At 45.5% G+C, this 23,678-nt stretch overlaps 1 protein-coding gene across 2 annotated transcripts in view; it reads right to left on the reverse strand.

Annotated features, from left to right (window-relative positions):
- Positions 1-14,906: 14,906 nt before the first annotated feature.
- The window catches only part of LOC134574477 (uncharacterized), a 168,571-nt gene continuing 159,799 nt past the window's right edge, over positions 14,907-23,678 (reverse strand). For both annotated transcript variants that reach the window (XM_063433573.1, XM_063433572.1), the window contains exons 10-13: positions 20,820-20,945; positions 19,965-20,142; positions 18,234-18,311; positions 14,907-15,305 (exon numbers count right to left, since the gene is read on the reverse strand). In XM_063433573.1, the coding sequence (XP_063289643.1) occupies positions 15,175-15,305; positions 18,234-18,311; positions 19,965-20,142; positions 20,820-20,945 (513 nt within the window). In that variant the 3' untranslated portion in view covers positions 14,907-15,174. The remainder of the gene's footprint in view (positions 15,306-18,233; positions 18,312-19,964; positions 20,143-20,819; positions 20,946-23,678) is intronic.

Genomic DNA, 23,678 nt, shown 5'->3' on the forward strand with positions numbered 1-23,678 from the left:
TAACCCCCCCCCCCCATTTTAATGTGATCACATGGTTAGCTCCTCTTATTATGCCAATAACCCCCCCCCATTTTAATGTGATCACATTGTTAGCTCCTCCTATCATGCCAATAAGCCCCCATTTTAATGTGATCACATGGTTAGCTCCTCCTATCATGCCAATAATCCCCCCATTTTAATGTGATCACATGGTTAGCTCCTACTATCATGCCAGTAACCCCCCATTTTAATGTGATCACATGGTTAGCTCCTACTATCATGCCAATAAGCCCCCATTTTAATGTGATCACATGGTTAGCTCCTCCTATCATGCCAGTAACCCCCCATTTTAATGTGATCACATGGTTGGCTCCTCTTATCATGCCAGTAACCCCCCCATTTTAATGTGATCACATGGTTAGCTCCTCCTATCATGCCAATAATCCCCCCATTTTAATGTGATCACATGGTTAGCTCCTCCTATCATGCCAGTAACCCCCCATTTGAATGTGATCACATGGTTAGCTCCTCCTATCATGCCAGTAACCCCCCATTTGAATGTGATCACATGGTTAGCTCCTCTTATCATGCCAGTAACCCCCCATTTGAATGTGATCACATGGTTAGCTCCTCCTATCATGCCAATAATCCCCCCATTTGAATGTGATCACATGGTTAGTGTAACGGACAGTTTCACTTACAAGAGGATAAAACCCAGGTTAGGCGATAATCCCCTTTCCAGATGCATAGGCAGCTACTGCAAACACCATTCTCCCGACTGGAACCACACGAACACTGGAACAGCTGAACAAGAAAAGCAGACATCGGCTTACACTCTTGGCAGTCAGCTTACAATCCCATTCCCCCAAAGACCGAGACGACACATCGCTTTGAGGGTTAAGCAAGAACTCAAGACTGGGACACCCAGTCTGGCTTTTATTACCAACAAGTACATACAGGACACTCCCAGGGGGAGGATGAAATTAACCAATCACATGGATGTACCTCCCACACATTTCCTCCCCTTAGATTAACACTTAACACAATTATACTGTACACCTTTCTCCCCAATTCCTGGATGTACCCCAAATACATATGCTACACCTCCAAAACAGGTATCCCCTGATAGCCCTTATTCAGGGGGACAACATATGCAAGAATCAGCCCATTCGGATAAATGGTTCAGGAGTTATGGGACTCCAAAGATTTGACCGACCGCATGGGTAAAGTATCCGAAAACAGTTCCATGCATTTTGGCCCTGCGGTCGGTCACAAACAAGGGAATGAAAACAGGCGAATTGCCTGTGTTATAGAGCCTGGAGAGGGTTTGAATGAATTCCCTTGTTTATGGGGTTCTTTCTACCGAACGGCGGGTCATTCGGTAGTTTCCATACGAATTTCTGGAAGTATGGAGGTCTCAGCGGTGTTTGCCTAGTCAAGTGTCCGATTTTAGTTCCAGACACTCGACGGCAAAACACCGCTGTTCGGTAGTTAAAGATGGCCGCCGCCACGTGTTGGTTTCCTGAATGGCGGCCACCCAGAGGACAAAGACCACACTGCACTGATTGCCAATTACCCGTTTGCAACATTGTTGCAAACGGTAATTGGAGGCACACTTAGTCCTGGGTGGTCTGGTTGTTCGGTAGTTTCCTCAATACAATGAATGGAGTGATTCTACCGAACAATCAGATGAAGGCTGCATATATATATAACCCAGGTTAACTGCATACATAAATACATATACAATATACAGGCAGTACAATAGAATATGCTTCACAGTCTTAAAGGGACAGTAGCCCCAAAATGTCCACCGCTGATTTTAAAGGGCCAGTAGCAGCAATATAAATTATACATGCCTAAATATAGTCTTTAAAGTGCAATATGTACAGGGGCCATAGTCGCAGGGCAGGAGGCTAGCAGCCAGGCTTCTCCAGCCCACAGTGGTGAAGTTGGTTTCGCCACAGTTAGCTCCTCCTATCATGCCAGTAACCCCCCATTTGAATGTGATCACATGGTTAGCTCCTCCTATCATGCCAGTAACCCCCCATTTGAATGTGATCACATGGTTAGCTCCTCCTATCATGCCAGTAACCCCCCATTTGAATGTGATCACATGGTTAGCTCCTCCTATCATGCCAGTAACCCCCCATTTGAATGTGATCACATGGTTAGCTCCTCCTATCATGCCAGTAACCCCCCATTTGAATGTGATCACATGGTTAGCTCCTCCTATCATGCCAGTAACCGCCCATTTTAATGTGATCACATGGTTAGCTCCTCCTATCATGCCAGTAACCCCCCATTTGAATGTGATCACATGGTTAGCTCCTCTTATCATGCCAGTAACCCCCCATTTGAATGTGATCACATGGTTAGCTCCTCCTATCATGCCAGTAACCGCCCATTTTAATGTGATCACATGGTTAGCTCCTCCTATCATGCCAGTAACCCCCCATTTGAATGTGATCACATGGTTAGCTCCTCCTATCATGCCAGTAACCCCCCATTTGAATGTGATCACATGGTTAGCTCCTCCTATCATGCCAGTAACCGCCCATTTTAATGTGATCACATGGTTAGCTCCTCCTATCATGCCAGTAACCCCCCATTTTAATGTGATCACATGGTTAGCTCCTCCTATCATGCCAGTAACCCCCCATTTGAATGTGATCACATGGTTAGCTCCTCCTATCATGCCAGTAACCCCCCATTTGAATGTGATCACATGGTTAGCTCCTCCTATCATGCCAGTAACCGCCCATTTTAATGTGATCACATGGTTAGCTCCTCCTATCATGCCAGTAACCCCCCATTTGAATGTGATCACATGGTTAGCTCCTCCTATCATGCCAGTATCCCCCCATTTGAATGTGATCACATGGTTAGCTCCTCCTATCATGCCAATAACCCCCCCATTTGAATGTGATCACATGGTTAGCTCCTCCTATCATGCCAGTAACCCCCCATTTGAATGTGATCACATGGTTAGCTCCTCCTATCATGCCAGTAACCCCCCATTTGAATGTGATCACATGGTTAGCTCCTCCTATCATGCCAGTAACCCCCCATTTTAATGTGATCACATGGTTAGCTCCTCCTATCATGCCAGTAACCCCCCATTTGAATGTGATCACATGGTTAGCTCCTCCTATCATGCCAGTAACCCCCCATTTGAATGTGATCACATGGTTAGCTCCTCCTATCATGCCAGTAACCCCCCATTTGAATGTGATCACATGGTTAGCTCCTCCTATCATGCCAGTAACCCCCCATTTGAATGTGATCACATGGTTAGCTCCTCCTATCATGCCAGTAACCCCCCATTTTAATGTGATCACATGGTTAGCTCCTCCTATCATGCCAGTAACCCCCAATTTGAATGTGATCACATGGTTAGCTCCTCCTATCATGCCAGTAACCCCCCATTTGAATGTGATCACATGGTTAGCTCCTCCTATCATGCCAGTAACCCCCCATTTGAATGTGATCACATTGTTAGCTCCTCCTATCATGCCAGTAACCGCCCATTTGAATGTGATCACATGGTTAGCTCCTCCTATCATGCCAGTAACCCCCCATTTGAATGTGATCACATGGTTAGCTCCTCCTATCATGCCAGTAACCCCCCATTTGAATGTGATCACATGGTTAGCTCCTCCTATCATGCCAGTAACCCCCCATTTGAATGTGATCACATGGTTGGCTCCTCTTATCATGCCAGTAACCCCCCATTTGAATGTGATCACATGGTTGGCTCCTCTTATCATGCCAGTAACCCCCCATTTGAATGTGATCACATGGTTAGCTCCTCCTATCATGCCAGTAACCCCCCATTTGAATGTGATCACATGGTTAGCTCCTCTTATCATGCCAGTAACCCCCCATTTGAATGTGATCACATGGTTGGCTCCTCCTATCATGCCAGTAACCCCCCATTTGAATGTGATCACATGGTTAGCTCCTCCTATCATGCCAGTAACCCCCCATTTGAATGTGATCACATGGTTAGCTCCTCCTATCATGCCAGTAACCCCCCATTTTAATGTGATCACATGGTTAGCTCCTCCTATCATGCCAGTAACCCCCCATTTGAATGTGATCACATGGTTAGCTCCTCCTATCATGCCAGTAACCCCCCATTTGAATGTGATCACATGGTTAGCTCCTCCTATCATGCCAGTAACCCCCCATTTGAATGTGATCACATGGTTAGCTCCTCCTATCATGCCAGTAACCCCCCATTTTAATGTGATCACATGGTTAGCTCCTCCTATCATGCCAGTAACCCCCAATTTGAATGTGATCACATGGTTAGCTCCTCCTATCATGCCAGTAACCCCCAATTTGAATGTGATCACATGGTTAGCTCCTCCTATCATGCCAGTAACCCCCCATTTGAATGTGATCACATTGTTAGCTCCTCCTATCATGCCAGTAACCGCCCATTTGAATGTGATCACATGGTTAGCTCCTCCTATCATGCCAGTAACCCCCCATTTGAATGTGATCACATGGTTAGCTCCTCCTATCATGCCAGTAACCCCCCATTTGAATGTGATCACATGGTTAGCTCCTCCTATCATGCCAGTAACCCCCCATTTGAATGTGATCACATGGTTAGCTCCTCTTATCATGCCAGTAACCCCCCATTTTAATGTGATCACATGGTTGGCTCCTCTTATCATGCCAGTAACCCCCCATTTGAATGTGATCACATGGTTAGCTCCTCCTATCATGCCAGTAACCCCCCATTTGAATGTGATCACATGGTTAGCTCCTCTTATCATGCCAGTAACCCCCCATTTGAATGTGATCACATGGTTAGCTCCTCCTATCATGCCAATAAGCCCCCATTTGAATGTGATCACATGGTTAGCTCCTCCTATCATGCCAGTAACCCCCCATTTGAATGTGATCACATGGTTAGCTCCTCCTATCATGCCAGTAACCCCCCATTTGAATGTGATCACATGGTTGGCTCCTCTTATCATGCCAGTAACCCCCCATTTGAATGTGATCACATGGTTAGCTCCTCTTATCATGCCAGTAACCCCCCATTTGAATGTGATCACATGGTTAGCTCCTCTTATCATGCCAGTAACCCCCCATTTGAATGTGATCACATGGTTGGCTCCTCTTATCATGCCAGTAACCCCCCATTTGAATGTGATCACATGGTTGGCTCCTCTTATCATGCCAGTAACCCCCCATTTGAATGTGATCACATGGTTGGCTCCTCTTATCATGCCAGTAACCCCCCATTTGAATGTGATCACATGGTTAGCTCCTCTTATCATGCCAGTAACCCCCCATTTGAATGTGATCACATGGTTAGCTCCTCTTATTATGCCAGTAACCCCCCATTTGAATGTGATCACATGGTTGGCTCCTCTTATCATGCCAGTAACTCTCCCATTTACATGGTTTTGCATTCAGACCCACATTTCCTAATTCTGAATGGAAATTCCTGCAATATGTGATGCGTATGTAAAACAGCTGGGCCTGTGCTAATGTATGCAGCGTTAATAACATTTCTCGATGCCTTAAGCTGTGGAAAGTAACGCTATATTAACTGATGCGAAGATGACTCCCACTCTCCCGGCACCTCTATTGGGTGACTTTACATTTACTTTAAGGGTCAACGAATTCTATTTTATTGTTTTATTGTAACTGCCTTTCAGATCTGAACTACTCCATACACGCCATGATTAGCTGCAAATTAACTGCAAATCCAGGTTTAGTGGAAGCTCCAATGACATGGAACTGCCAAGGGTTTTGAGTGATCTGATTATAACTGGGATAATGGAACGGTATCACTTGATAACACTGTGTGTTCCTTTTTTATTGGATACAATGTGGAACGTGTAGCAAGATCCAGTGTATCGCATATAAACACAATTCATACATCACCTGCATATAAACACAATCCATGTACCGCTGCACTGCATAGAGACACAATCCATGTACCGCTGCACTGCATAGACACACAATCCATGTACCGCTGCACTGCATAGAGACACAATCCATGTACCGCTGCACTGCATAGACACACAATCCATGTACCGCTGCACTGCATAGAGACACAATCCATGTACCGCTGCACTGCATAGACACACAATCCATGTACCGCTGCACTGCATAGACACACAATCCATGTACCGCTGCACTGCATAGAGACACAATCCATGTACCGCTGCACTGCATAGACACACAATCCATGTACCGCTGCACTGCATAGAGACACAATCCATGTACCGCTGCACTGCATAGAGACACAATCCATGTACCGCTGCACTGCATAGACACACAATCCATGTACCGCTGCACTGCATAGAGACACAATCCATGTACCGCTGCACTGCATAGAGACACAATCCATGTACCGCTGCACTGCATAGAGACACAATCCATGTACCGCTGCACTGCATAGACACACAATCCATGTATCGTTACACTGCATAGAGACACAATCCATGTACCGCTGCACTGCATAGAGACACAATCCATGTACCGCTGCACTGCATAGAGACACAATCCATGTACCGCTGCACTGCATAGACACACAATCCATGTACCGCTGCACTGCATAGACACACAATCCATGTATCGTTACACTGCATAGAGACACAATCCATGTACCGCTGCACTGCATAGACACACAATCCATGTACCGCTGCACTGCATAGAGACACAATCCATGTAGCACTGCACTGCATAGAGACACAATCCATGTACCGCTGCACTGCATAGAGACACAATCCATGTAGCACTGCACTGCATAGAGACACAATCCATGTATCGTTACACTGCATAGAGACACAATCCAGCAGCAGCTTCGTGAAGCACCAGGGCGCAGAGGTGAGACCAAAAGGAAGACATGTAAAGCACCAAACTCTGTCCTTCCAATGGGATCGAAGTAAATCAGGTACGCGTTCTTCAAATCTAGTTTCGCCAGCCAATCTCCTTGCAGGAGTAGGTCCCTTTGAAGATGGATGCCCTCCATCTTGAAATGGTGGTAGTGAACCAGAGCATTGTGCGGGCGCAAGTTGATGACAAGGCTCATTTGCCCACCTTTCTTTTCTACTAGGAATATATTGCTTGAGACCCCTTCGGGGTCCAGAGGGGCCAGCTCGATTGCCTCCTTGACACGGAGGGCAGACAATTCCTCGTCGATCTACCTGCAGTCTCTTAGTGAGAAACAAATCGGCCAAGGAGTTGGAATATCACAAGGCATGCTCACGAGTTCTATATGAAAATCTTGAACCATGTAGAGTACCCATGTGTATGAGGTAATTGTTGACCAAACTGGGAAAAAATGACGGAATCTGCCCCCTACACAAACATGAGAAAAAACTCGAGCACCAGCCTCTTTACTAGACCCGATTTCTGAGTCGGAGTCGCTCTCTTTTGGTGCTCTCGCACATTTCCATCACTGTGCCCGTTCTTCCAGGCGCAGAAATGCTCTCTTGCTTGGATTGGACACGCTTTCTGGGTAGACCGAAGGTATGCCAGTCGTGGGGGTTCTGGAGGCAAGGGGGAGTTTGACAAAACCAGAAGAAAAATAACAGTCCCCAAAGCTCGCCAGACTCGCGGGAGGCAAAAAAACAACAACAAAATAACAGCGAACGCGGCTAAAAACTATTACCCAACTGATGCGTTCGGCTTGCGAATGAAGCTCGTTCGCGGGTTGAATGCATCCAGTAAGTTACAACCCACGAACGGGTAAAAACAGCCGAACGTGCGGTTACAAATTTGAGAACACAAAATAGCATTCGCAAACCGAGCGCGTCCACGAAACAAGTGTTTCAGGTGTTCATTCAAGCAAACAGCCGTACGCCAGCCCCACACTGGTCGAAGGGAGCCAAACAGGGGGGGGACAAAATTGGTGCCAAAACGGTCCGGGACGCCAGGGAGCCCCAGAAACAGAGGGAAAAACACAGAAGCACCAAAATAAAACAGAGCAGGACAAGACATAAGCAGAAAAAACTCAGGCAGCAGGTACCAAAACAGAAAAAAGTATAGATGAAAGAAAAATAGAAAACGAGAAAGGATAGGGGTACAACAAAAGACCCCCAAACAGGTAAAATGAGAGCCTTCAGCTGGTCTGGAGCCCTAAATCTACCATAAACATAGTAAATACAAACTGAAAATGCATGTACTATAACAGCAAATACTAACTAATAACCAAATTAGCAAAAACCCACAGAACAGAGAAAATTGGGTAGTTATCTGACTAGAGCAGCAAAGAAAGAGGGAGATCTGAGGGTGGTGCCTACTATTATATTGAGGAATGGCCTATGTTATTATGTATGCATTATTTTTTCCATTCTGTTTTGTATTCTTTGCTGCTTTTGGTGGACAGTAATGAAAGGGATATGCAATATGAGCCTCCATGTCTTGTAATAAAATCAGAGATTGGCTACTACACCTATAGGTTGATCTTCGTCTAGCAGAGATCTGGAGATGTGTAGGTCAATACCCACTAAACTTGGAGCTACTATGGCATATTCTTGGCACATGGGGCGGGGGTGGTGAACCAAGGGCAAGGCCATAAAGAATTCTAACAACCCAACTGATCAGTTTCCTATTCATGTTATCCTATGATCGGTTTCCTATTCATATTAACCTATGATCGGTTTCCTATTCATGTTAACCTAGGATCGTTTTCCTATTCATGTTAACCTATGATCGGTTTCCTATTCATATTAACCTATGATCGGTTTCCTATTCATATTAACCTATGATCGGTTTCCTATTCATGTTAACCTATGATCGGTTTCCTATTCATATTAACCTATGATCGGTTTCCTATTCATGTTAACCTAGGATCGTTTTCCTATTCATGTTAACCTATGATCGGTTTGCTATACATGTTAACTTATGATCGTTTTCCTATTCATATTAACCTATGATTGTTTTCCTATTCATGTTAACCTATGATCGTTTTCCTATTCTTATTAACCTATGATCGTTTTCCTATTCATATTAACCTATGATCAGTTTTCTATTCATGTTAACCTATGATCGTTTTCCTATTCATGTTAACCTATGATCGGTTTGCTATACATGTTAACCTATGATCGGTTTCCTATTCATATTAACCTATGATCGGTTTCTCAGTCATATTAACTGTGGCGGAACCAACCTCGCCACCGGGCACTGGAGAAGCCTGGTTGCTCGCCTGCTCCCTTTGGACTATGGCCCTACAGGTTAAAGCTTTTATTTTCCCTGCAGAAAGGCTTGTTCGTGCCTTTCTGCCGGGGGTTTGGTAGATTCCAGCTACCGAACAAACTACCGTACGAGGGATCACCTGGGAGCTGGAGTGTGCCGTCAATTGACCACCCAGAAGCTGCGGTTAACCGCAGCTTAATTGATGAACGCTGGGTGGCCTTTGTTCGTTTGCCGAACACGTGGCAGCGACCATTTTAACTCCCGAACGGCCAGCGGTGTTCAGCTCTCCAGTTTGGGAGATTGGTGCTTGCAGTAGCTGCTGGTCTATCTGGAAGGGGAATATCGCCTAAACGGTTTTTAACCTCTGGTGAGCGAAACGGTTCCGTTATAATTGGTGGCAGCGGTGGGATCATTTCCACAGCCCAGAAGGAGAGCTACAGGGCAACACCATTCCTTGGATTGCAAATTGAGGGCAACGCTAGTACCCGTACAGCGCCCCTATGTACAAAGGACCCAACTTCAGCAGAGCAAGCACCCAGCTACACTCAGGAGCAGTTTGACAAAGATGTTACCTCGCGGCTGTTGAATTCGACCCCTCGGAGGAATTCGTGCAGTTCGTGAGGAGCCAGGTAGACGTGTACCTGCAATTCCTAGCAGATTTGGCCAGGGGGAGAGACCCCAGCGGCCGTGTGTGTCACAGGGAGCCAAAGGTGCCGTCCTTCCTCCCAGCGGCAATGTGTATCCCAGAGAGCTGAAGGTGTCGTCCTTCCTCCCCAGCGGCAGTGTGTATCCCAGGGAGCTGAAGGTGTCGTCCTTCCTCCCCAGCGGCAGTGTGTATCCCAGGGAGCTGAAGGTGTCGTCCTTCCTCCTCAGCGGCAGTGTGTATCCCAGGGAGCTGAAGGTGCCGTCCTTCCTCCCCAGTGGCAGTGTGTACCCCAGGGAGCTGAAGGTGCCGTCCATCCTCCCCAGCGGCAGTGTGTACCCCAGGGAGCTGAAGGTGCCGTCCTTCCACCCCAGCGTCAGTGTCCTGCAGGGAGCAGAGACCGTCGGTCTCGCACCCCAGCCACAGGACAAAATATTGAAAGGGGAGACAGTCGGTCCCCCCCGTCACCAGCAGAGAGAGTGTCAGGGAGAGGAGTCTGCTACCTGCTCTCTCCAGCGGCAGGCTACGGTTCTGGGAGAGGAGCTTGTTATCCCCTCTCCCCAGCGGCAGCCTAACCCACCAAGGGGAGATGTTAAGCCCCACAACTGTGCAGATGGGACTGTAGTCTCTGCACTTACAGCACAAGGGGTAGGGACGGTCGGTCCTGTTCCCCAGCCACAGAGCGGTGTATCCAGAGGGGAGACAATCGGTCTCCCCCTTCCACAACCAGGCTACTTTCGTGGTAGCGCTGGCACCAGGGCAGAGTACCGCTGGTCTCTGCCCACTCAGCAACCCACCAAGGCAGCCTACCAGTTTCCCGCACAGCCGTGGTGAGGCACCTGGACCGGGACAAGTTTATCCCTTACTCAGGTGTAGTAACCATTTATTGCGGGTTGGCTGTACTACTGTTTGTGCTTCGTGGGTGGGTTGCTGGACTAACCAGGGCACTGACCGACAGGAGGTCCGATACCCTGTTAGTCTGATTGGTAAAGGGGAGACGTGTGCCGGAACCAACCTCGCCACCGGGCACTGGAGAAGCCTGGTTGCACGCCTGCTCCCTTTGGACTATGGCCCTACAGGTTAAAGCTTTTATTTTCCCTGCAGAAAGGCTTATTCGTGCCTTTCTGCCAGGGGTTCGGTAGATTCCAGCTACCGAACAAACTACCGTACGAGGGACCACCTGGGAGCTGGAGTGTGCCGTCAATTGACCGCCCAGAAGCTGCGGTTAACCGCAGCTTAATTGATGAACGCTGGGTGGCCTTTGTTCGTTTGCCGAACACGTGGCAGCGGCCATTTTAACTCCCGAATGGCCAGCGGTGTTCAGCGCTCAAACTACGGAACTGAAAACGGACACTTTATTGCGCGAACACCGCTGAGCCGCCAGCCTCCTTACCTCTGCATTCGGTAATGGAACCGACTGGCTGTTCATTCGGTAGTTTGACCGTATGAACAGCCTCACCCCAGATAGCCATGCCATGGAGCCTATTCGTGTAACGAAAGACTATGGGAAAGACTTTGGCTCCATGGCGATTGAACTGTATGTATGTGATCTGAGCGCCATTCGGTAATAATGTGCGCTCAGATCTAAGCTATCTGGGGATATGTAGAATGTATATGTTTTATGTACTAAATGTATCAGTATATAATTTTAAGTCTTTTATTGTCTTTTTGTCTGCCATGTGTGTGATGGAGTTTTGCCTCTGTCCTTGGAGATAATTTGATTACTTCTCAATTATCTCCAGGCCAGAGAGGAGGGATTGTAATGCATTGTGGGATTGTTTAAAGGTGTATGTCTGTGATTGGTCAGTGTCCTATATGTTTCCCATCTGGTCCCCTAGAGGAGTGTCCACCAGGTGGGAGACCTGCATAAAAGCCGGGCAGTTAGCCCCAGTAAACCAGATTCTGCTTGACCCTCAAACCGAAGTGTCGTCTCGTATTTGGGGGAATTGGATTGTATGCTGATTGCCAGGATTGTATGCTTTTCCTGTTCAGCTATTCCAGTGTTCGTGTGTTTCCAGTTCGGGAGATTGGTGCTTGCAGTAGCTGCTGGTCTATCTGGACGGGGAATAGCGCCTAAACTGTTTTTAACCTCTGGTGAGCGAAACGGTCCGTTACATTAACCTATGATCGGTTTCCTATTCATGTTAACCCATGATTGGTTTCCTATTCATGTTAACCTATGATCGGTTTCCTATTCATGTTAACCTATGATCGGTTTCCTATTCATGTTAACCTATGATCAGTTTCCTATTCATGTTAATCTATGATCAGAGAGTTACCTATAGGTTTGAACCTGCTCTAATAAAGTTATAGCATTGTATTTTAGTCAACACAGTTCTCTAATAACCACAGTGCCAACATTTGCCATCAGTGTCTTAAGATGTATTGCCCAGCAAATTAATTGATATCAATTAATAGTTCAGCTCAGGACTCAAACTGATAGATTTCCCCAACAGTGAAGCAACTCAAGGAAGTTGTCTATGAATTTACAGACTAGAGGAAGGGAAATCCAATCCAGACACCCTTACTAATCTTTTCAGATGTGCTGAGTAACCCCAAATTAGTAATGAAAGGTGTGCATTGCCAGTAATTATTCCTGGGCCTCTGTTAGACACCTCCATTGCTGGCCATTCTCTACCTGGTGTCTCTGCTGGAGCCTGGCAGCATGTCGCTTCCAGTGGCTTCCTCAGCAACGTGGTTAAGGAAAGATAACTACATTTTTTATTTTCATTAACCAGGAATAGCTCCGTTTAATCTCACATATGTTTAATCTGTCACAGCAGCCAATGGCAGGCCCTAGCACTCAGCCCTGGGAGTCAGGGGCGTATTAGCCGCGAGGCAAACAAGGCATTTGCCTTGGGCGGCATTTTCCAGGGGGCGGCAAAAAACGCCGCCCCCAAATGCCCAAGACAAATGCCTTGTTAGCCTTACGGCTAACAAGACATGCTGGGCTGCTGGTCGGTCGGGTGGCATTGGCGAGGGAGCACTTCCTCTGAGCTGTCTGCTCAGCTCCCTCGCGCGCCGCAGAGTGAGGCTGGGAGCCGGAATATGACGTCATATTCCGGCTCCGCCTCCCAGCCTCACTGTGCGGCGCGCGAGGGAGCTGAGCAGACAGCTCAGAGGAAGTGCTCCCTCGCCAATGCCGCCCGCCCAGCAGCCACTGGACCACCAGGGAAGAAGAGACCCCCCCCCAGCATTCCCAAAGGTAAGGAGGCTGGGGGGGTGTTTAAATAAATGTAAAAAAAAGTGTTAATGTGGGTGAGTGTGTGTGTGAGTGTGTGTTAGTTTGTGTTAGTGTGTTTGTCTGTTAGTGTGTGTTTGTCTGTTAGTGTGTGTGTGTGTGTGTGTGTGCTAGTGTGTTTGTCTGTTAGTGTGTGTGTTAGTGTGTGTGTGTTAGTGTGTGTCTGTGTCTGTTAGTGTGTGTGTGTGTGTATGTGTCTGTTAGTGTGTGTGTGTGTGTCTGTTAGTGTGTGTCTGTGTCTGTTAGTGTGTTTGTTTGTCTGTTAGTGTGTTTGTCTGTTAGTGAGTGTGTGTGTGTGTCTGACTGTGTGTGTGTGTTAGTGTGTCTCTGTGTCTGTTAGTGTGTGTGTTTGTTAGTGTGTGTGTCTGACTGTGTGTGTCTGACTGTTAGTGTGTGTGTTTGCCTGTGAGTGTGTGTGTCTGCTAGTTTGTGTCTGTTAGTGAGTGTGTTTGTCTGTTACTGAGTGTGAGTGTGTCTGTTAGTGTGTGTGTGTGTTTCTGTTAGCGAGTGTGTGTTTTTGTTAGCGAGTGTGTGTTTCTGTTAGCTAGTGTATGCGTATCTGTCAGTGAATGTGTGTGTGTGTATTTAGAATGCGGGGTGGGGGTGGCGTGGGGGGGGGGGGGGGGCTGAGTTTTGTCCTGCCTAGGGCAGCACAAAACCAGGATACACCACTGCTGGGAGTAAACATTTGTACCATAACAAAAGCCAGCCATTTATCACCATTTACAAGGCCCTAGAGGAAGCCACTCAACACAAACCTCCTATTTAATGGGAACCGGTTTTCAAAAACAAGAATTATCACATTAGTAACTTTAGGGCAGGGGTTAAGTTTCCATCAGTTAGGGCAGCAGTGGGCTGAGATTGTTGGGAGTCACACTCACAGGCAGCAGTTCCTATAGAGTTACTTTTCTAACCGTTCACGGGCGACGTACACGTGGCGTCACCCAATGATGGGCAGAGCACGTTGCATGTATCATTTTATAGTACGCAGGCCAGAGAAAGGGAAGAGGAGACATAGAAGCACTCGGCAAAACAGACAATAAAAGTTAGAGGGGAAGACAAAACGTTTGCTCGATCATTGTATTAGGAATTCAAGCACAAGTTAGATCAATGCACTGAGCAGAAACGTGATCCATTGTCAGTGTCTCATTTAAAGGAACAGTCCAAGCACCATAACCACTACATTGCACTGTAGAATTTGAGTTGCAAAATCTAGGCAAAAAAGTATTGGAAAAACCCTATCAACCTGGATATTTAAGGAACAAGCGTGTATTTCTAACTTGATAGTGTCCTAGTCACCATATAGGTGACCCTGAGGATTAAAAAGAGTAGCCTACTTACTTGTTATCCAATGCTGTGCTGCTCTTTCTGTAGCCGGCCTCACCTTTTTGTTTAAAATCATCAATCTTTAATCTTGATGATTTCAGCCGATCCAGTACTTTCCCATGGCGAGTGCACATGTACGGCAAAACACTGCTCTGCACCAATCATATGGTTTCTATGAGATCAACTGACTGAAATAGTGAGCTACATTTGCCTATTTCTGTGGAAGCGCCTCTAGTGGCTGTCAGAGTGATAGCAAAGGAAACATGTTACTGTAGAATGGGTACAAGGGCATGGCAAACTACATAAACATGGCCCCCTCACCACTTCACTGAGATGCCTATAGTGTCCCTTTAAGCCTAAATTTGGGTCTGTTTTCATTCCAATACAATTTATTTCAGTGAATGAAAGCACCTGCATTTTGAATGCTTAGTCCTTTTCATTGATGATTTAATGAATAAACAATTGCGAGTTCGCTAAATACCTAGAGATTAAAGTAATGATTAGTGAACAGATTAAAGATTCCTTAAATATTTTTTTATAATTTATTAAAAATGGGCTTAGCTCCAGCTTTAAACTATTTAATCAGACTAAGTTTCTGTTTTCCATTTGACTTCTGTCCGTATAATTCCACAGAATCCACTTAAAACAAGTGTATTTTTCTTTTCCACGTTGAGATTCATGTCTAATGCTGAGTTGATTGACAGGAGCTGAGGGTTCCTTAGTTCAGCCATGTAGATTAACAGCTAATGTCTGTAAATTCAGCAACGAGGAATGACCATAACTGCCCTTCTGTACACACTGTTACTGTCATATATTATTGTGGCCTATCTTTTCCAGAAGTATGGCAAGGTGACTGCCCGATCTGTGCAAACTTTAGTACATTGGAAAGGGATCTCAGGTCGAGGGCATCCTCCGGGGATTCCGCTCCACTCTTTAGTCTGATTTCTGCAAAGAAAGTGGTTATGGTTACGTGAGCATTTGTTGAGGTGGAATAAGTATTATAGGATATTAGTAAAGACTATACATTTGTTCCCTAAGAGCTAAAAAGTCAGTAAGAGGAATGCCAGTTATAACTGGAACCAGAAATCTTGCTCATACTTGCCAAAGGTGTATTTGTCCCCCGTGCGTGCAGAGGACGGGATATGACACAGTGTGTGTGTGCGCAGAGGACAGGAAATGACACACTGTATGTGTGTGTGTGCAGAGGACGGGTTATGACACAGCATGTGTGTGCGCAGAGGGCGGGATATGACACAGCATGTGTGTATATGAAGGAAAGGTTATGACACAGTGTATGTTTGTGCAGAGGATGGGCTATGACACAGTGTGTGTGCAGAGAACGGGATATCAGAGTAAGTAGAAAGACAATACTGAACAGATATTTTTGTGGCGGGACCGCTCCCTGTTCGTGAATTGCAATGTGTTATTTCCCGTGCTTTCCCCTGTATTGTTATATTCCTGTGTTTTACTTGCTCCCCGTTCTGGAGAGCCAATACGAATGAGTTCCGTTCGTCTCCCGAACGGGGAACACCACGAAACCTCATTTAGAAAGGAGACACTTCCCTTGCCTGGTTTCACCCAGGGACCCCACGAGCAGAGGCAGTTACTGTTCTGGGTGTCCCTGAGATTGGTGGGGACACTCTCTTGGGGACAATGGTGGTTTGGCAGGCTTTCTGTGGCTGGGAGTCACAGACGCAGGAAACTTTCCTGCGCTGGGACTCCCACGTACAGAGGCTCATGGGATAAAAGATCCCCTGGTCCCCGGAGGTGGGAAACCCTGAGGATGGGTGTCAGGAACTGGGGACAAAGTCATTGTGTGTGATCAATAAAGTTGTTGTTGTACCCCCAGGACTGTGTGTCGTCCGGTTACTGGGTGGGAAATAGCTGATTCCCTTCCAGACGTGGCTGAACCAGGACAACCGGGGCGAGTTGTTGGCAGGCCCGCTACAACTAGTGGCAAGCCGCAAGAGGCAAGATCCCTGCAACCCCCGGCATGGCTCACACTCTGAGGCTGTTAGGCACCCACACCTGTCACTATTCCCCCGCCTCTCGAAGGCGCCCCCGTAAGTCAGAAGTCAGTCCCCTATGCCAGTGCCCCATCACCACCCCTGCCAGCAGACCACCCGGCTATCCCCAATAACCCAGTCCCCAGTACTGCCCCCCCTCCCCTAACACCCCTTCCTTGGGATACCCCTCCAGGCATGTAGAGACAGGGCAGAGACTGGTCGGGTAGGGAAGGAGGGGAAGAGGTAGCGCTGGGAGTGGGGATGACTGTACTGCATAGCGGAGAGCAAGAAGTCAGGTACAGCTCCTACTACCACCAAGGGCACCCATGAAGTATCGTCTTGAACTGCTGAAGATATCTCACGATATTAAAGGAACACTATAGTCACCTAAATTACTTTAGCAGTTTTAGTGTATATATCATTCCCCTGCAATTTCACTGCTATTTAGGAGTTAAATCACTTTGTTTCTGTTTATGCAGCCCTAGCCAAACCTCCCCTGGCTATGATTGACAGAGCCTGCATGGAAAAAAAAAAACTGGTTTCACTTTCAAACAGATGTAATTTACCTTAAATAATTGTATCTCAATCTCTAAATTGAACTTGAATCACATCCAGGAGGCTCTTTCATGGTCTAGCAAGCTATTAACATAGCAGGGGATAAGAAAATCTTAATTAAACAAAACTTGCAATAAAGAAAGCCGAAATAGGGCTCTCTTTACAGGAAGTATGGAAGGCTGTGCAAGTCACATGCAGGGAGGTGTGACTAGGGTTCATAAACAAAGGGATTTAACTCCTAAATGGCAGAGGATTGAGCAGTGAGGCTGCAAGGGCATGTTCTATACACCAAAACTGCTTCATTAAGCTAAAGTTGTTCAGGTGACTATAGTGTCCCTTTAACCTGGCAGGACATTTGGTCCGGAGCAGGACCGAGCGTCGGCTCACCCAAAGCTTTTTCTAGCCACGCATCTCTAAGGATCTGAGGCAGTATTGCTAGACCTGTGATGTCTGCCAGCAAGTGGGGAAGCGGGGTGACCGGCACAAGGCCAAGCTCTAATACCTCCCCATCATCGAAGACCCCTTCGGCAGAGTAGCTGTCGATATCATCGGTCTCCTGGCTAAGCCTAGTCCCTCTGGGAAGAAATACATTCTGACCATTGTGGACTATGCGACTCGGTACCCTGAGTTATTCACCCTGAGTAACATTCAGGCAGAGACTGTGACCAAAGCCCTGATGCGAGTGTTCTCCCAGATGGGTTTTCCCTGGGAGATAATTTTGGATAGGGGCTCCCAGGTTACTGCCGAGATGACCGTCCAACTGAAAACTGAAACTTTCCCGCGCTGGGACTCCCAGGTACAGAGGCTCATGGTATAAAAATACCCTGGTCCCCGGAGTTGGGAAACCATGAGGATGGGTGGCGGGAACAGGGGACAAAGAGACTGGAGTTCCTGTCATACGCACAGGCCGCCGGGTGGGGGAGGACCCTGGGAGGGGGCACTGAGTGGCGGGAACAGGGGACAAAGGGCAATCCTGGTTTCCGGTTCCGTAATGCGACCCCTATTGGGGGGAACCTGGGAGGGGACATTGTCGTTGTGTGTGATCCACCCCTTGCTTGGGAAAAGTATAAAGCAGAGTGTGGCCAATAAAGTTGTTATTGTACCCCCAGGACTGTGTCTTCCGGTTACTGGGTGGGAAATCGGTCTCTCTGTGTTACAGCTGATTCCCTCCCAGGGACAAGATGTGGCTGAGCCAGGACAACCGGGTGAGTGTTCGGCAGGCCCGCTACAATTTTATCTACTGAATTATATTGTCAGCTATCAGAAATTTCATGACAGCCTCTGTTCCTTATCTGAATCCTTATGTAAGTACCTGTGTGTTCTTTATTCTTCTCGGACAGAAACCTTTTCTTTTGGACATTTTCTCTCCCCATTACATAAGCTGCAATTTCTGCACATCAGAATTAAGGTCCAACAATCATCAGAACATTATAATAATAATAATAACCATAATAAATGTTTATAGAAAGTGGTTTTGCCTACACACAAATAACACCCTCACTTATTCACTAAACTCCAAACTGCAGTAAATGTAAGTAATCGAATAAAAGCTACAATACCTGAAATGGACACATTCCCAACTCACTTAGAATCACACAGTTTGGGTTCTAATTTGCCATAATTTTGCCAACTCTAACTAGTACTAATAACCACATTCAGCAGGTTGTTCCTTTGCAGACTGTAGCGAAATAGACACTCTTAATACACTTTTATTCCCTGTTGGTGGCTGTCTGTACACCCCCGTTCATTTACCAAACCGACTCTGTGTGGTCCCCTTGTTCGCACCTTTTAACAACCAGCTGTTAACCACAAATTGCTCATTAAGGAAAGTGTGTCCCCTGTGTGGCAGCCGTTCGTATAACCGAAAGCACGTGTTCAAACTATTTGTGGGCATTTTGTCTCCCGAACGTGGGCAGCGGTACATGGCTGTCAACGGCGTCTACATGACCCCATGAACACCTGGTAAACTGCCCATCCAGCTTCGATGGACAGCGTTCAGGAGGCATAAACTACCGAGCAGGGGGAGCATTCGTCAGTGCTCGTGCGAGAACCCCCGAAAGATGACCGGTTGTTGCCTTACATAGTTACATAGCTGAAAAGAGACTTGCATCCATCAAGTTCTGCCTTCCTCACATATGTATTTGCTGTTGATCCAAAAGAAGGTAAAAAACCTTCCAATTTTGCAACAAACTAGGAAAAAATTCCTTCTTGACCCCCAAAATGGCAGTCAGATATCTCCTTGGATCAAGCAACTATTATCCAATTAATTCGAAATTGTATCCTTTTATGTTATGTTTTTGGAAGTATATATCCAATTGCAGTTTAAACATCTGTATGGACATCTAGATTTTTTTTGTCACGCCATTATCTCTCAGGCACAGAGGATCTTGAGAGGAAAAGCCCTGTATTATTGTATGGGATACCCCATGTAGGGGGTCTGTGCATAAAAGCCATGCGTGGCCAAAATAAAATCAGTTGGCTCCCAGAACTATGTGTCGTCTAGTTGCTGGGGGGAAAGTGTCTTGGATTGTTATTCTGCTTCTTACAGCTTCGAGGAAGGAATGGGGAGATACCACGCTGGGTATTGGAGCTCTGCTACACAGACAGCTGGGTTTGATTGTGGGGAGCCCTGTGCCCGGTCTTTGCATGTTCCCCGAAGCTCACATGGGATCCCTGGTTGAATGGGGCTGGTGCTATTGCACACTTGGCGCTGGGGTGCAATTTCAGGTGTGATAAGTGGGCTTTTTAATGTTTACTCCAATCGATTTTGATTCATTTCGCCCACATACTGTTCACATCCTACATGAATTCCTGCAAACAGAGTTATTTTTATTTTTGAGGATGTGAAGTCTTTACTTTATAAATCTGAGTGTGTAACTTTATCTACCCCAGCCAATATCTGCTTGCTCAGGTTATGCCCGCAGCCCACCTTGATCCTGCACACCCACAGCCCCTCTTATTCCCCTTTCATGGAGAAATACACTGTCTCCTCTAACCACCAGAAAAGAATTCAATAAGTGTCCCCAGACAAAGGTGAGGATACGTGCTGCACTATGGATGGGGATAACTTTGCTGCACAGGGACAGCAGGGACTGCTGGATCAAACTGTGTTTTTGTGTCTTGCTCGTCAGAGGAGCGAGTTCATCAAGAGCTTCAGAAAGTTCATCATTGGTTAGGATACCAGACCAAGTCTTCATGTAAAAAGATAACATGTCTTCACACTGCAAAAAAGTAACATTAGACAGAGAAATGGCTTGTACAGAAACAGCAATCAGAAATGATTTGTGTATCACTGGGGAACTCCTATCGGACTACTGATGGAATCCGGTTAGCAGAGTAGGATTATTTTACGATAGCTTTGGAGTTTATGGTTATTGAACACAACATGCACCGTTATTTGATACCCTATTGGTTTTCTTATAGGGTCCCAATCCAGTAATACAGAAAGGAATGCAGTATGTGACACACAAATGAGGGGAGATTTCTGCCGGAACCCTATGTGCCATTTAACCCTTGTGATCTAGCTGGGGATCAGGAGATAAAGCCCCTCGCAGCACAGAGCTCCCATTCCTGTCTTTTCTTGGCAGTCGGTGGACACAGGAAGTAACAAAATAATTAAATCTGTAATTATGGCCTGTGACCCCAGGGGCTTAGCTTCCTCCAGACCACCAGTCCTAAATGGAAGCACCAACTGATCTGTGAGAATTTGATTGATTAATGATCAGTGGGTATGTCCAATAAAGAACCTATTATGGGAAAAAAATATATATTTCATGGTGCGTTGATCAATCAATATATCACTAGAATATTTCCCTACCTGCAGCTGTGTCAGTGCTTCAATCAAAGAACTATCTAAAAATCTGAAAAATCATCACATTTGGGAGATTTTTACACTTACTTCCACGATAAAAGGTTCCCTGCGCTGCAAAATCAGTTGCAAAATAAACCCAAGGACACGGTCGGGTGACACCACTCTCTCGCTGTAGGCTGTGAACTCTAGAACCAGACTGTCTTGCTCGGCCTCCTTCAAAAGGTGAAGAGAACACAGCAATTTATCTACAAGTTCCCGCGCTGTCACCCTGTCACACGCAGCTCAGAGTGTGTCGTGGAATGTACACACTGTGTGATCACTTATTAAGGTGTTAATGTAATCAATCAATGAATTGTCACACCATGGCCGGAAAAATATAAGGAATCCTAAATAAGCAGAAGAAGATTACCTCTGGCAATATGTGTGCCCTGCTAGATCACTTGCTGCATTGTGTTGAATTATTATTATTTATATAGCGCCAACAAATTCCGCAGCGCTGTACAGTGGGTGTACTAACAAACGTAGTTGTAACCAAAGTGAATTAGAGGCGCAGTCTTACCACCATAATGTATGCTGCTGTAGTAGTTATGGTACTAGTATGCTGCAAAGCCTTTGCTTCTGGGTTAAGAATTTGTTGACCCAGACCCGAGGAAGGCAACACCGGCGTACTAGTACCATAACCACTGCAACATCATGTTGTGGTCATGATGCTTTGAATGCCACTTTTAAAGTGAATTTCAAATATTTGGCCACAATAGCCAAGTTGCAAAAAAAATCTTCACGTCAGCTATGTTTCGAATTTGCCCATTTTGTCCCAGAATTCCCATTATTTCATATTTAGTCAATAACTCGTGTATTTATTGTGTAAGAGTTTACATTTAGATAGAAGTATTGAAGTTGGTTTAATGTGCAAAAAAGGTGAATATATTGCTAAAAATATATATTTTAAATAGCAGCAACTTAATAAAGTGCAATAGATCAAAGAAAATAGAAAATATTAATAACAATATAAAACCAACACTGTGTGATATCCAATCTGCTCACTTTAAAACTTCGAACTTGATTGCTAATAAATATTCCTGTATTTGATATATTTGCCATTGATAATGAATACTATGATGATGATATCCCTGGTTTCTTACCCTATTATTACGTATTAGAAGATTTCATGTATTATTATTATTATTATAGGTTTGTGCATAAGGAGTAAACACTATATATATTATATTTATTATATATTCGCTCATTTTTGGTGTATGTACATTTTTATGGTGGAAATTCTCAACTACTTTGAGTTTTATTTCTGTGATTTTTGTGGGTGATCCCAAATGTATTTAGACACAATGCACTTTATATATTTGTCAAATATTAGTAAATTTTATGACTGTGAAGGTGATATTTGCTGATGGAGTAACAATACACAAAGTGACGTGCACCTCGTAACACGCGCCTGTGGGTCTATCAGTCGGGAAACATATTAGTTAGTTTAACAGAATATCCTGTATGTGGCCGCTGTAGCTCTCTTTCTAACCTGAACCCCTGTTTGGATTTCATTGTAATGACAATGGAAATCTATCTCAGGAATGAGACGTCTCATGGTAGATATAACCTGTAGGAATGAGACGTCTCATGGTAGATATAACCTTTAGGAATGAGACGTCTCATGGTAGATATAACCTGTAGGAATGAGACGTCTCATGGTAGATATAACCTGTAGGAATGAGACGTCTCATGGTAGATATAACCTGTAGGAATGAGACGTCTCATGGTAGATATAACCAGTAGGAATGAGACGTCTCATGGTAGATATAACCTGTAGGAATGAGACATCTCATGGTAGATATAACCTGTAGGAATGAGACGTCTCATGGTAGATATAACCTTTAGGAATGAGGCGTCTCATGGTAGATATAACCTGTAGGAATGAGACGTCTCATGGTAGATATAACCTGTAGGAATGAGACGTCTCATGGTAGATATAACCTGTAGGAATGAGACATCTCATGGTAGATATTACCTGTAGGAATGAGATGTCTCATGGTAGATATAACCTTTAGGAATGAGACGTCTCATGGTAGATATAACCTGTAGGAATGAGACATCTCATGGTAGATATAACCTGTAGGAATGAGACCTCTCATGGTAGATATAACCTGTAGGAATGAGACGTCTCATGGTAGATATAACCTGTAGGAATGAGACGTCTCATGGTAGATATAACCTGTAGGAATGAGACGTCTCATGGTAGATATAACCTGTAGGAATGAGACATCTCATGGTAGATATAACCTGTAGGAACGCGACGTCTCATGGTAGATATAACCTGTAGTAATGAGACGTTTCATGGTAGATATTACCTGTAGGAATGCGACGTCTCATGGTAGATATTACCTGTAGGAATGAGACATCTCATGGTAGATATAACCTGTAGGAATGAGACGTCTCATGGTAGATATAACCTGTAGGAATGAGACATCTCATGGTAGATATAACCTGTAGGAACGCGACGTCTCATGGTAGATATAACCTGTAGTAATGAGACGTTTCATGGTAGATATAACCTGTAGGAATGAGACGTCTCATGGTAGATATTACCTGTAGGAATGAGACATCTCATGGTAGATATAACCTGTAGTAATGAGACGTTTCATGGTAGATATAACCTGTAGGAATGAGACGTCTCATGGTAGATATAACCTGTAGTAATGAGACGTTTCATGGTAGATATAACCTGTAGGAATGCGATGTCTCATGGTAGATATTACCTGTAGGAATGCGACGTCTCATGGTAGATATAACCTGTAGGAATGAGACGTCTCATGGTAGATATTACCTGTAGGAATGAGACATCTCATGGTAGATATAACCTGTAGGAATGAGACATCTCATGGTAGATATAACCTGGAGGAATGCGACGTCTCATGGTAGATATAACCTGTAGTAATG

Source organism: Pelobates fuscus, chromosome 10, assembly GCF_036172605.1.
Source record: "Pelobates fuscus isolate aPelFus1 chromosome 10, aPelFus1.pri, whole genome shotgun sequence".
In the NCBI taxonomy this organism is placed as follows: Eukaryota; Metazoa; Chordata; class Amphibia; order Anura; family Pelobatidae; genus Pelobates; species Pelobates fuscus.